General features: G+C 42.1%; 1 protein-coding gene across 4 annotated transcripts in view; it reads left to right on the top strand.

Moving 5' to 3' along the window:
- ARHGAP9 (Rho GTPase activating protein 9) overlaps window positions 1–14,026 on the top strand; it is a 45,731-nt gene that overhangs the window by 2,723 nt on the left and 28,982 nt on the right. The window contains exons 2-3 of one of the 4 annotated variants that reach the window (XM_060762987.2): window positions 5,545–5,943; window positions 8,127–8,362. In XM_060762987.2, coding sequence (XP_060618970.2) covers window positions 5,613–5,943; window positions 8,127–8,362 — 567 coding nt within the window. In that variant the 5' untranslated portion in view covers window positions 5,545–5,612. The other 3 variants (XM_060762988.2, XM_067464242.1, XM_067464243.1) reach the window with 3 other exon arrangements.

The raw sequence follows: 14,026 nt of genomic DNA, 5'->3' as shown, positions 1-14,026 counted from the left end.
CCAGTTCAAAGCAGATATTGTGGATTATCTGGCTTGATATTCTGAATTATATGGCTGCATGGAAGGACCCTTAGAAAATGAAAATTGAAGTATAACTTGTGGCCTTTTAATGTAATACCTGAGCATTTTTTGCCTAAGAAAACCCCCTGCACATATGTACACATCTGATGGCAATCTCTCTCTGTGTGTGTGTATGTGTGTGTGTGTTTGTATGGGAGTTACTGTGAGATTTGCACTGGGGTATTTTCATTTTCATTTTTGCTTATCAACATTTGGTTGTTTTGATATAAGAAAACAGATGGAAACAGAACAAATAAAGCTATCAAAATCCCATCCTGATTCCTAGAACAGGAAGGGATGTTATTTTTAAACTCTTCTGAGAAATAATTCAGGGAGCTTGAATCTGTAAGCAAGAAACATTAAGTAAAGGCAAAATACTCCTGAAAAGCTTAAATGTTGCTTTGGATAGCATGTCTGGCCCTGTAAATTTTTTAAAACGTCAAACATAATATTAGAAGTGGTGGAACTAATACATATACTAGAACCCCACTACTTGTCAAATGTCCCATCTGCACTACTGTACAATGCAGTTTAACGGCATTATATGGCAGTGAAGAGGGAGCCAAAGTCATCTGGATTCTGATACTGCCGATTCAATAAGAACAATATTAGTAGATTCTCCTTTCCAGTTCTTTTCTCTCATTCATCATTATTAGCTAAGATAACTCCTTTCCACCTGCTACTAAGGAGGCTGTCGAAGTCCTGAACCGGTGCCTGGCCGCTGTAATGGTCTGGATGAGGGCGAACAAACTGAAATTAAATCCAGACAAGACAGAGGTACTCCTGGTCAGTCGCAAGGCCGAGCAGGGTATAGGGTTACAGCCTGTGCTGGACGGGGTCGCACTCCCTTTGAAGGCGCAGGTTCGCAGCTTGGGTGTGACCCTGGATTCATCGCTGAGCCTGGATCCCCAGGTTTCAGCGGTGACCAGGGGAGCATTTGCACAGCTTAGGCTTGTGCGCCAGCTGCGCCCGTACCTTGGGAAGTCTGACTTGGCCACGGTGGTACACGCTTTGGTCACATCCCGCCTCGACTACTGCAACGCTCTCTACGTGGGGCTGCCCTTGAAGACGGCCCGGAAGCTCCAGCTAGTCCAGCTTGCGGCAGCCATGTTGTTAACAGGAGCAGGACGCAGGGAGCGTACTACGCCCTTGTTGTCCCAGCTCCACTGGCTGCCGATTTGCTACCGGGCCCAATTTAAGGTGCTGGTGTTATCCTACAAAGCCCTAAACGGTTCCGGCCCAAAATACCTTGCGGACCGCATCTCGGCCTACGAGCCCACGAGGACCTTGAGATCATCTGGGGAGGCCCTTCTCTCGGTCCCGCCTGCCTCACAGGCACGCCTGGCGGGGACGAGAGAGCGGGCCTTCTCGGTGGTGGCCCCCCGGCTGTGGAACTCCCTCCCTGCTGAAATTAGACAGGCGCCCTCCCTCATGGCCTTTCGTAAGGGCCTGAAAACATGGCTTTTCGAGATGGCCTTCAACTGAGTGCTATGTTATTGGAAATGACGACCGGAACGGACTATGACTATGAGATTGATTATGACCCCATGACAAGACGAAGCGGATTTTTAGTATAGTTAGATGTTATGTATTAGTAGAATGTTGTTTTGTTGTCTTGACTTATTGTAAATTGTCTTTTCTATGTTTTTGTACACCGCCACGAGTTGCCCTAGGGCTGAGAGCGGCGGTTAATAAGTGCAAGTAATAAATAAATAAATAAATAAATAAATAGGGCTGCTGGACTGGAAGCAACAAAATGTGGAGGGCAACTTATTCCCTTCACTGTTCTAATGTGAGCTTTATGTTAAAATACCAAGCAATCATTGCACCTTGTTTTTGATTCGTAGTCCTCCCAGAAACAAATGCTTGATGCAAGCAGGTAGAGGAGTGCAGTATATTGACTGCCTTAAAGTGAGGCATGAACATTTAGAAAATGGATGCAGAACATGTGGCTCTCCTGTTGCTCCTGGAAGGTAGCTGTCATGATTCCTCATTATTGGCTATGTTGGCTAGGGCTGATGGGAACTGCAGTCATCCAATAGGTTGTCTTGCCTGATGTAAAAGGTCAGTAACAGCGCATGAAACATATTGGCTCATAAAAGGGAAAAGAAGGCTAAATTGCCACCTACTGTTGTGTTTCCCTGCAACTGAGAGAGAATTTTAAAATATCCTGAAATATAGTCAGGACTGTATTTCAGAAAATACATTTGACCTCATCACACTAGGGAATGAATCCACTTTAAATCTGATTCTGCCTCCTGCAGAATTCTGGTGTTTGTAGTTTAGGGAGGAGACTTTAACAGCCTCACTCAACTACAAACCCCAGAATTCTGCAAGAAGCAGAAACCAGATTTTAAGTGAATTCATTCTCTAGTGTGATGAAGTTAATTATTGGGTCACCTTATCTAATTTACTCACACTATGTACTAACTTTCCGCTCCGGCGGGAAGATAACGGTGCTCCATGCAGTCATGCCGGGCACATGACCTTGGAGGTGTCTACGGACAACGCTGGCTCTTCGGCTTAGAAATGGAGATGAGCACCACACCCCAGAGTCAGTCATGACTGGACTTAATGTCAGGGGACTACCTTTACCTTTACCTTTATGCACTAACTAAAGGTTGCTAGAATGAAAATTGGAGAGGGTTCATGTGCCTCTTAGGGTTCCTTAGACGAGGGAAATCAAGCTCGTATTACGTTATCTGGTGACATGAGCTCCATAATTCAAATCCTGTGTCGGGGTGGGTAACTGTATCATGCTTTGAAACAAAAATTTTGCAACTCCCATGATTGCTCAGCCACTAGGTATGTTGCCTAGAAATTTAGGAAGTGGAGGCCAATCAGACAAGGAGGAGTACAATGGTCTACCATTCTACCGTAAGTGATGCCAACTTTCTCAACAAAGCCTGAGGATCCATGAGCAGGATTGAGCATTTTGGCCGTTGTGATAAAGAATGGGAAACTGCAGACCAATTTTGTTTCCTTCATACAGCTTGTCTAAAAGAAGGTAGTTATACAGTTTGGATCTTACAAGGGCTGCTTGATGTGGCCTGATTTTGCCTGGGAGAAACATATGCTAGATGGTGCTTAATTGCAACCATACTCTGGGGAAGACACTGCAAAGAAAGACATAGTTGGGAAATCCCAGTGATTCGGTTAATGGCAGGTTAGGTTTGTCCTCTTGAGTCTATTCTGTTCAAGAAAAGCAAATTCCATTGGGAAAATTTCCCCTTTATGGGGCTGTACTGTGTTCCGTCTCTACAACTCACCACAAGAACAATGTTGCTTCCTGTTGCAACAGCTACTTGACCACTTCTCGTGCTTTCACTTTTCCAGGGACCGTCACTGCCCTGCTGGGAAGAACTAAACAATGCTATTGCTTTCTGGGAAAAGCAATAGCACTGTTTTCTGAATTTGCTAGATGTTATGAAATTCCTTCCTCTGCTTGACCCTCAAACAAGCCACGGGGAAGCCACAGAAATGCAGACAAGGGGTGCTTTTAGTCTATGGCCCCTTCCACATAGCTGAATAAAACCCCACATTTTCTACTTTGAACTGGAATATATGGCAGTGTGGACTCAGATAACCCAGTTCAAAGCAGATATTGTGGGACTTTCTGCCTTGATCTGGGTTATATGGCTGTGTGGAAGGGCCCTTAGTTTGAAGACTGGGCATTTTCATTATTGGACCATTTTGCATCTGAGGACAAGGTTAACAATTAACAAAATAAATGTGTTTCTAGCTATTATGCTTTTAACAAAAGAGATTAGTACCAGAGTCAGGAATAAGGCGAAAAGAATATGGACAAGTTTCCACACCATAAAAAAAACACACACAACCAATTAATAGTTGAACATGTTTCAGCAAACCTTTTATTGAAAACTAGCAATATGCATACATGAAGCAAAATCATCAGGTCATATCATTCTTTCGTAAGTTAAACGGAGCCCTTAGTGGCACAGTGGGTTAAACCCTTGTGCCAGCAGTACTAAAGACCAATAGGTCAGAGGTTCAACTCTGGGGAGAGCACGGATGAGCTCCCTCTGTCAGCTCCAGCTCCCCATGCAGGGACATGAGAGAAGCCTCCCACAAGAATGATAAACCATCAAAACATCCGGGCATCCCCTGGGCAATCTCCTTGCATGCTCCATAAGGAATTTTGAGGGCAGCTACTACTTATCTTGATGGTTTTAAGCAAGCATACAGAGCTACAGTAGGATCACCAAGATCAGAATCCCATTCTTTCCCATTGTATTGTTTGCTATAAACGCTGCTGCAACAACTTGGCACAATAAATATGTATCCATCCAGTCCTCTGTCATAATTTCTTAGTATATATGCTGCTACAACGTTCTACCTACATAGAGAAAAAGGAAAACGTTTTCTTAAAAATACTTTGTGAAAAGAGGCTCCTTTGACAGATACTGGTTTACGGTATGACTCTACCGTTGTTCACAGAACTGATATGTGCAGTTTTACTCTCCACAAATTCATTCATTCAGTTATAGTCAAGCCAATCACCAGCAGCAGTAGATCTTACCAATCAAAAGGTTGGCAGTTTGAAGCCCGGATCTGGGTGAGCACCCGACCTTCAGCCCAGCTTACTGTCCAGCTAAGCAGTTTGAAAACAGCTGTGAGCTGTGAGTAGACAAATTAGGCATCGCTTAAGTGGGGAGGTATTTTACGGTACCATAAGGAAATACTACAAAATGCTGGCGATCAAAGAGAGGAGGAAGTCTGTGATCAAGGGCTCTTTGTAATAGAGGATGGAGCAACAACACCCCCAGTGGCCAGAATCGAGCACAACCTCCAGGACTCTGAAGACTTGGGGAAAAATGCTGACATAATACCTCTATCCGTTGGCTGCCCTGTCTGTTTAACGGCATGTGTATGTGTTCTGTGATCCGCCCAGTTCCCTTTGGAGTGAAAAGGGTGGAATATAAATACTATAAGTAATAAACAATAATTATTATTATTGATCATTCTTGTCATTGATCCCATTGAACATAATACAATTAGTAATTATCCGGAGTTTCATTTATCCATGTGAAGTCTGGGAACATAACTCCCATTAATATATGCTTGAATTTCCTCTGTTATACAAAATAATATTACAGGCATCCACATTGCCTTGGGATTTCACATAGGAAAGTATCAGCAGTTCCTTGTTGTTTTGTGCCTGTAAGTCACTTCTGCTGCCCCAAAGAAGGGGTTTTCTTGATAGAATTTGTTTGCCTTCCTCTGAGGCTGAGAGCGTGTGACTTCCCCACAGGTCACTCGATGGGTTTCTATTGCTAAGCGAACCCTGGTCAACCAGACTCCAAGTCCAGCGTTCAAACTCCTACATCACATTGGCTCTCAGTAGTTTATAATATCTCAAATAATATCCATAAATCTAATCTGCCTATAGGACAAACTAGATGCATAAATTTTTATATTTATGTTGGCAGCATCTGAATGTTGTGCCCTATTCTGTTCTTACAGGTCTCAACTCTCAGCTATCGCTGTCATTGGGGTTCATAATCCTTTAGGAAGACATTCTGCTTAATAAAATGCTTTCAGGCCACCAGCTGCGGCAAGGGCTTAACCACTCCTGGATAAAACCATCAATGGATCTTCCTGATGCTGTGATGCTACAGGCCCTCTACAACTACCAATATAAATCTGATGATGGGAGGCGGGTGACCATCACAGAAGGTGAGCTCTTCCAGCTCATGTGCAAGGCCAATGATGATTGGTGGCAAGTGCGCCGACTCAATCAGTCCAAGCAGAAGTACCCCCTCTTTGTGCCTGCCACCTATGTGGCTGAAGTGCCTACATCTCCAAGAGCAACTGCACAACAGAAGAGTTCTGGCATCAATACAGTACAGGATGGTCGCACCGGTGAGTTTCATGGCAAGCCACACATTTGATTCATCAGGCTGGGGACTGCTATGGGACTTGGCATACTTGAGAATGGAATAGGAACCCAAGATGATTCCACCTCAGATGCAGTAAATACAGGCAGAGCTGAAACAAAGCCCCCTTCTACACTGCCATATAATCCAGATTATCAAATCAGATAATCCACATTATCTGCTTTGAACTGGATTATATGAGTCTACCATATAATAAATTTCAAAGAAGATAATCTGGATTTTATATGGCCGTGTAAAATGGGCCCTGGTAGCCACCAGAACTATTGATTTGGGGTTCATCTACAATTTGATGCTAGTTTATCAGCTCAATGCTATAATATGATGCGATAATATAATATTATATAATACGATAATTTGTGACAGCTCAGTGCTATAATATGATGGGAGTTGTAGTTTTACAAGATCTCTAGCCTTCTCTGTCAAAGAGTGCAAGTGATTCACCAAAGTATGACTCGTAGGATTCCATAGCAATACGCCATGGCAGTTAGTGATGTTATTGAAGCACCAGAACCCTGAACCAGATCACAAAACTCACAGCTCCAAGGGTGTCCAAAAACAAAGTCTGTAATGACCCATCCCCTAGTTCCAGGCAACTACCAAATGAACTCACCAAATTCTGCACAAGTACTACACACACACCAGGGAATATCCCACCATTTGGTCCAGAAAGAGACATAATCCCCTCACAATACTCAGATAATCTCAAAATAGGTTTAAGAAGAGCCACAAGGTTTTCCCAAGATATCAAGTTTTATCCCTGGGAACACTTTCTGATCTCAACTGCTCGATCAGCCCCCTTCCATAGGATTTCACTGAGGCTGTGCCAATATGCCTGACACACATTGTGTAGCCAGCCAAAACCCATTGTCTTGTTCTGGATGGATAGGACCAGGACTATCTACCCCATTAACACAGACCCTGCCCACATACCTTTCCTCCCACACCTCTACATGGGCAGACCAAGAAAACATCCACAAAATTTCAAATTGATCATGACATTTTATTAAAATTCCCACCAAACTGGCAAGCCAATCAACAGCAGTGACAGATGGCACATCTCCACCAAACAATGAGCAGAACCTAGCTAGACCTGGTTTGGACCAGTCAGCAGGCAGGATGGCAAAGTCCTCTTATTTCAAATTGTTATAACTAAACCTGTATGTTTATTTCTTTGGAGTGCAAACTTTTCTGACATCCACTTTGGCCAAGGTGAATAAACAGCTCTGTTCCTTTGCCTTCAGCTCATCCGTGTCTTATTTTGGTCCTTTGGAGTTTGGCACACCGAGCCCACGAACCTGCAGTTCTTGTGGAGCAAAAATCACTTGACAGTGGCATCAAACTGCATTAATTCTATGGTGTAGATGCTCCCTTGGTGGCCACTGAGAGCAGCAAATATATAGGACAGACAGAATGAATCTTAATTAAATCATTGGTTAGTCCTTCCCCTCAATTTAATTTGATAACCAGTAGAACCAACTGAAAGACACCTCTTTGACATATTGCATTACTATGGCCTCATCATCTCTCTCAAGAGCTGGCTCTAGGTCAGTGGTTCCTAATCTTTTTTTTTAACCAGGGACCACTTTGACCAGGGACCACTTCACTAGGGATCACTTTGACCAGGGATCACTTTGACCAGGGACCACTCTCCAACATTAGTACCAGAAGGGTTACGAATCCGTTTTTGGTCAACTTTAGTTTGGTTATTTTGGGCGCTGATTCAGAAAATGGCATTGGATAGACCACATCAGCTCTAGTTTCTGATACAGAACATATGCCATCCAGTAGTCGCCATCTGCTCACCCAAAGAAAATCATATTTAATAATCTAGAGCCATGGACCTTATTTTAAGTCTTGCGGCCCACAGGTTGGGAATCACTGCCCTAGGTGATGGAGTTTACAGACAACCATATCTGGAAGTGGGCATGTTGAGGAAGACTGCAGTAGATGCTGGTGTTCCTCAAGTGTCACTTCTCAAGGGATTCTGCAGGCAGCTGCTATTTGCCTTACTGCTACAGTAATATTTGCACACACAGCTACAGTAATATTGCAGAGATCCATTCTATGTGCAGAGAGCCTCCCCATAGATTCCCCAGCCTTCCCTGGTTCTACCTGATACTGTTGACTGACTCTCACTTTTCTTCTCAGCACACTTCGAAATGGTGTCTTGTTCTCTGGAAGACCTGTACTCACAGACCTATCCACCATCTTTCCACATGGGACTCAAGGCCTTCCACAGCCACCCCCATCCCATGATGGGAGCTCCTCCTGAATCTCTTGGCAGGAGGCACAGCTTGAATGATCTATGGCAAACACAGAGGTCGAGTATAAAGCAGACCCAAAATTCAGAAGAGGAACTAATGATGAAGGGGAGCAAGCACATGGTGAGATCACTATCTTCCTTTTCTGAAATCTTTTTGTTCATTAAATACACATAGGGTGGTCAGATTTCAGGCTTGAGAGATTTACAGTAGGCTTTCCATATCCGTGGGGATTAGAGCTGTAGGGAAAACTGTGAGTAAAAACTTTTTAACCTAAGAGAATACCTCTCTGGAAATATCTAGGTCCTCTATAGAATCATCCTGGAAGACTTGAATATTCCTAGAGAGAATATATTAATCAAACCTACAAAAGCTAAACCTGTTAATACAGAAGACTGACTGTGTTTAGTTTTGTTTTAAATGATCCACCATCTGGAGCCAGATAGATACTAAATGGTGGCATTCTGTTCACTTCAAATTAAGGATGAGGGTCCCTCTGGGTGTATATTTAGACCAATATTTTGCTCTTTGCGCAAGAACAGATGCTGACATTTTTCATAAATCCTTTCCTTATCCTCCCCACAACACTTTTTCTTGGTTTTAACTATCTGGATAGGGCAAATGTTAGAGGAACCCTTTGTTGACGTTTTGTTTGGAAAGCCTTTGCTGATCCATGACATATCTATCTGAGATCTACCAGGAGAATTCAGTGAGAGGCCTTCTGGGTTGTATTCCCAGTATCCTCTAGATAAGTGCTTCTGAAAACTCTTTAAATGGTGAATGAAGACCACGGACCTGCCTTTTCATCTGAAGCCAGTAGCTGACATCAAGTACAGTCAATCCCCAATATCCATGGATTCTGCATCTATGGATTCAAATATCCACAACTTGAAAATATATATATTTAAATCAATCAAAAACCAGTCCTTAATAATAATAATAATAATAATAATAATAATAATAATCTATATAAATAAAAAATTTAATGTTTGTTTGTGGGATTAACATAACTCAAAAACCACTAGGCGAATTGACACCAAATTTGGACACAATACAACTATTAGGCCAATGAGTGTCCATCACCCCTAAAAACACACAAAAAACCAGTATACACACATAAATACACACATATATACACACACAAAGCACATATACACAGACTGGGCCACAGCAACGCATGTCAGGGGGCGGCTAATAATAATAATAATACACTTTATATTCCACTTTATCTCCCCAGAGGGACTCAGAGCGGATTACAGTTTACATATATAAGGCAAACATTCAATGCCTTTTTACACAGTAACAACAACATAAAATACAGACAGAGGTAAACACTTTAATCTCCTCCAGCATCTGTAGGCGATGCTCAACTCTAGCTATGGGGAGATGCTTTTGTTCAATTTTCCATGCAGAGGAGCCAGTTGTCTATAGACTTCTCCGATTGTGTTGCCGGCATGTCTGCATGTCTGCATGGGGTGCCCTTTTACCTCCCCGCCAAGGCGGTACCTATTAATCTATTGACATTACATGCTTTTGAACTGCTAGGTAGGCAGAAGCTAGAGGTGACAGCCGGGAGCTCACCCCGACTTGCAGCTTCGAACTGCTAACCCTTCAGTGAGTTCATTTCTTGCAGCTAGTGGTTTAACCCACTGTGCTACCACAGCTCCTTGATTTTTCCATTTTATATAGGGAGTAACATTGTATATAATGGGATTTAAGCATCAGTGGATTTTGGTATTTAGTTTAACTCCATTACCAGGGAACTAAATTCTAGCAGATACCACGAGCCACCATATTTATTGCTGAATGTTTAGGTTAGCATATGCTTTCATTTTGGTTAGGGCCACAAATACATCTTCATTAATATATTTAATTCTTTTGTTTTGTTTTTATATCATCTAACCAATTGACAGTCATCACTAAAACTTGTACTGGCTAATTCTGTTAATTGTGCATTATTTGACAAAGCATTTCTTTGTTCTGATTTCAAGGGGCAATCAATGTTTGTAAAAGTACTCTTATCTGTTTGGGTCATGGATAATATTGATCTGCTTTTATGAATTGCATATAAAATGACAGCCATGCGAAACCACCAGCTAATGATAGTCTTATGACCTCTCCATCGGTCAGTCATTGTTGTGGAAATGATTTAACTGATCAGAAATAAGGATCTACATACATCTGGTGTGAAACCAAGCCACACTCCAAATCTGGCTTTGTCTTAAGCTATCAATGTTGTTCTTTAATGAGAGCCAACATGACATAGTGGTTTGATCGTTGGACTATGACTCTGGGAAACCAATGTTAGCCATAGAAACCATGGGTGACCTTGGGTGGGTAACATTCTCTCAGCCTTAGAGAAGGTAAATGCAAACTCTTTCTGAACAAATATTGCTCAGAAAATTCAGTGATAGAATAGCTTGTTACAGAATGACTTGAAGGCACACAACACAACATTTCTTTAGGGTCTAAATACCCTAACACCAGCAGATTCCATCCGATCTTGAAAGCTAAGCAGGGCAAAGTCAGGTTAGTACTTGAATGAGAGATCATCAAGGAATGCCAAGTGCTATCAGCTACATTTCAGGGGAAGGAACTGGTGAAAGGACTTTTGAGTATTTTTTGTATAAGAAAATACTATGAAATTCATGGGGTCACCATGAATCAGTAGATGGCTTGAAGGTGTGTGCACATACACAGTTTATTTATTTCTTCTGGCCTGTTGCCCTCTCTTGATATGTACGGTACTTCCAAGCTACCTTAAACCACATCCTCCAACTGTCTTGATTGAGCAAGAATAGTTCTGACTCATCTTCTGTCATTGCAGCTGCTTTTAAAATAGCCCTCTCTTCCTCCCACTTTCCTTTTTCAAACTTAATTTACTTCCATTTGTACAAACTGGGTTGAAAATACAAAAATAATCAGTTAATTCAGCAGATGGCAGAGGTGGTGATAACATATTACCCTTCCCAGTAGGATCAGCAAAAGATCAGCTAGCAGTATCTCCTAGCTTGTGTAGTCTTCCTTATTAATAGTGCTTCCCATTTTGCCTACACTTTGATACCGCTTGGTCACATATATCCTGGTTTTCAGCTGAGAAATGTTGGAGGGCATGGTGTAGGGCAGGGGTCCTCAAACTAAGGCCTGGGGGCCAGATGCAGCCCTCCATGGTAATTTACCTGCCCTCGCTCAGAGTCAACTTAAGTCTGAAATGACTTGAAAGCACACAACAACAATCCTATGTCATCAGTCAAAAGCAGGCACACACTTCCCATTGAAATACTAATAAATTTATATTTGCTAAAATTGTTCTTCATTTTAGTTATTGTATTGTTTTTAAGTGTTTTTTGCACTACAAATAAGATATGTGCAGTGTGCATAGGAATTTATTCATGCTTTTTTCAAATTATAATCTGGCCCTCCAACAATTTGAGGGACCCTGGCCCTCTGTTTAAAAAGTTTGAGGTCCCCTGGTGTAGGTTATCCAGGCATGGTTGACATCCATGTGTAACTCTCGTATGTCTTCTGATCTTTTTCCTAACCTTGCAAAATAGACACTAAGACACCCAGAAGGAAAACATAGAATAGCTACATAGTATATGTTGTTTGGTGGTACAGTTGAGTCTCGCTTATCCAACCTTCGTTCATCCAACATTCTGTATTATCCAACGCAGTCTGCCTCTCACTTCGATCCACAACTATTTCAATACATTGCGATGTTTTGGTGCTAAATTCATAAATTCAGTAATTACCACATAATGTTACTGTGTATTGAACTGCTTTTTCTGTCGATTTATTGTAAAACATGATGTTTTGATGTTTAATTTGTAAAATCATAACGTAATTTGATATTTAATAGTCTTTTCCTTAATCCCTCCTTATTTTCCAACATTTTTGCTTATCCAACATTCTGCTGGCCCGTTTATGTTGGATAAGTGAACCTCTATTAAAAATGGCCGAAAATGTTTTCCTTTCATGAAGTCTCTCCAATAAAAAGTATAAATATTGCAAATCGCCGCATACCAGCACTATTGTTAAATGCATGAAAGCAGTGTTCATAGCCTCATTGTACAAAATAATAAATAATAATCAATATTTTATCTATAGACCGCCCTCTCTCCCTGAGGGGACTCAGCGGTTTACATACAAACAGAGAAGGCCATAGGCAATTTTCAACAGTAAGCAAACAGTATTTTGGCACCCCCTCCCCCCCAACCAATCATTGATGTATATTTTCTCTTCGTCATGGGAGTTCTGTGTGCCATATTTGGTTCAGTTCCATCATTGGTGGAGTTCAGAATGCTCTTTGATTGTAGGTGAATTATACATCCCAGTAACTACAACTCGCATATGTCAAGGTCTATTTTCCCCCAAGAGCGCCCCCTGGGCAAAATCAACGATACTGCAAATACTTACTTTGCGTAATGGGTTGAGCCGCCCATGCATACAAAAAAAGCAAACATTCAATGTCGTAGTCAACAAAGACAAACAAATCAAAGTAATACAAACAACACCAATAGACTTATCACTACTAAAAAATAGAAATAATCTAAAATAATAATGAAAAATATTTAAATAAACATAGTTCCATTGAAAACACTTTCCCAAAGAGTTAAAATGACTAAGATGCATAAGAAAATGCCAAAACAGCAACAACAACAACAAGAAGAACAACAACAAAGAACATTGCTTTACAATTGCATTATTTCCAAAACTTTGTGAGCAATGTTTTTTCAGGGAGTGAGGACTACATAAAACAGAACATTGTAGAACAGATTTTGACTGCTTTCTACTCCAGTCACTCTATGTTGCCTTAAGATGTGTCAACAAATGACTAATTTCTAAGGAAGGCCACATTGGGAGTTCTTTGTGTGTATGGATCTTCCCCCCCCCCCCCCTATTGAGATGACATGACACATGCTCTTTGCATGGGATGCCTTTGGTCTCTTTGCTCGCCATGCCATATCAGAGCATCTGCCTGCTCTCTTTGCACCACTTCCCCTTTTCCCCCTTCTCTGATTGGAAGGAGGTGGGACGCTGTGCCCACACAGGATGTGGGGGAAGCCACTAGGAGGACAGACCTTGTTCCTCAGGGTGTGCCTCTGAACTCATCTACTGTCCCAGGCACTAGCAGCAGTAAGTACAAGGCTGAGTGGGAGGCCGGGGTGCTGCTGGAAGGCTTCAAGGCTCCAGGTAGAAGTGGGGGGGGGGGCAGAAAGAGAACAGGGTGTGTGGTGGGTCTGGGGGATACATCAACACAGAACCAAGGGAGTTTTCAAGGCATATTGGTTGACTCTCCAAAGTGCTGTAGAGGGAAAACCCTTTATAACCTTAGTAATGAAGCAAGACTTCTGTTTCCTCTGGAGCTTGAGCAACCAATGTGGGCAGGGCTGCTGATAGAGTCATCTGAACTCCTTGGTGTATCTTGAGACAGGGATCTATCACAATACAGAATTAAAGCATTATGATTCCACTTTAGCTGCCATGGCAACCATCGGTGGAATCCAGATTGTCAGTGGAGGGAGGAGTCTTTAAAAGCCTCATCCAGGAACACTTTGATGCCGCTTGGTCACATATATCCTGGTTTTCAGCTGAGAAATGGTGGAGTGCAGAGATTCTAGCCAAACTACAAGTCCCAGGAATCCATAGGATGGAACCAAAGCTAGTAGATGCAATCACAGCACAGCCCAATTAAAAAAAAATCTTGGTGTCTTGTGTTGTTGAAGGCTTTCACAGCCAGAATCACTGGGTTGCTACTTGTTTTCCGAGCTGTATGGCCATGTTCCA

This window comes from Anolis sagrei, chromosome 2 (assembly GCF_037176765.1).
Source record: "Anolis sagrei isolate rAnoSag1 chromosome 2, rAnoSag1.mat, whole genome shotgun sequence".
Classification (NCBI taxonomy): domain Eukaryota; kingdom Metazoa; phylum Chordata; class Lepidosauria; order Squamata; family Dactyloidae; genus Anolis; species Anolis sagrei.
Note: the sequence above shows the minus strand (reverse complement) of the source record. Positions and strands in the feature narration are given on the sequence as shown.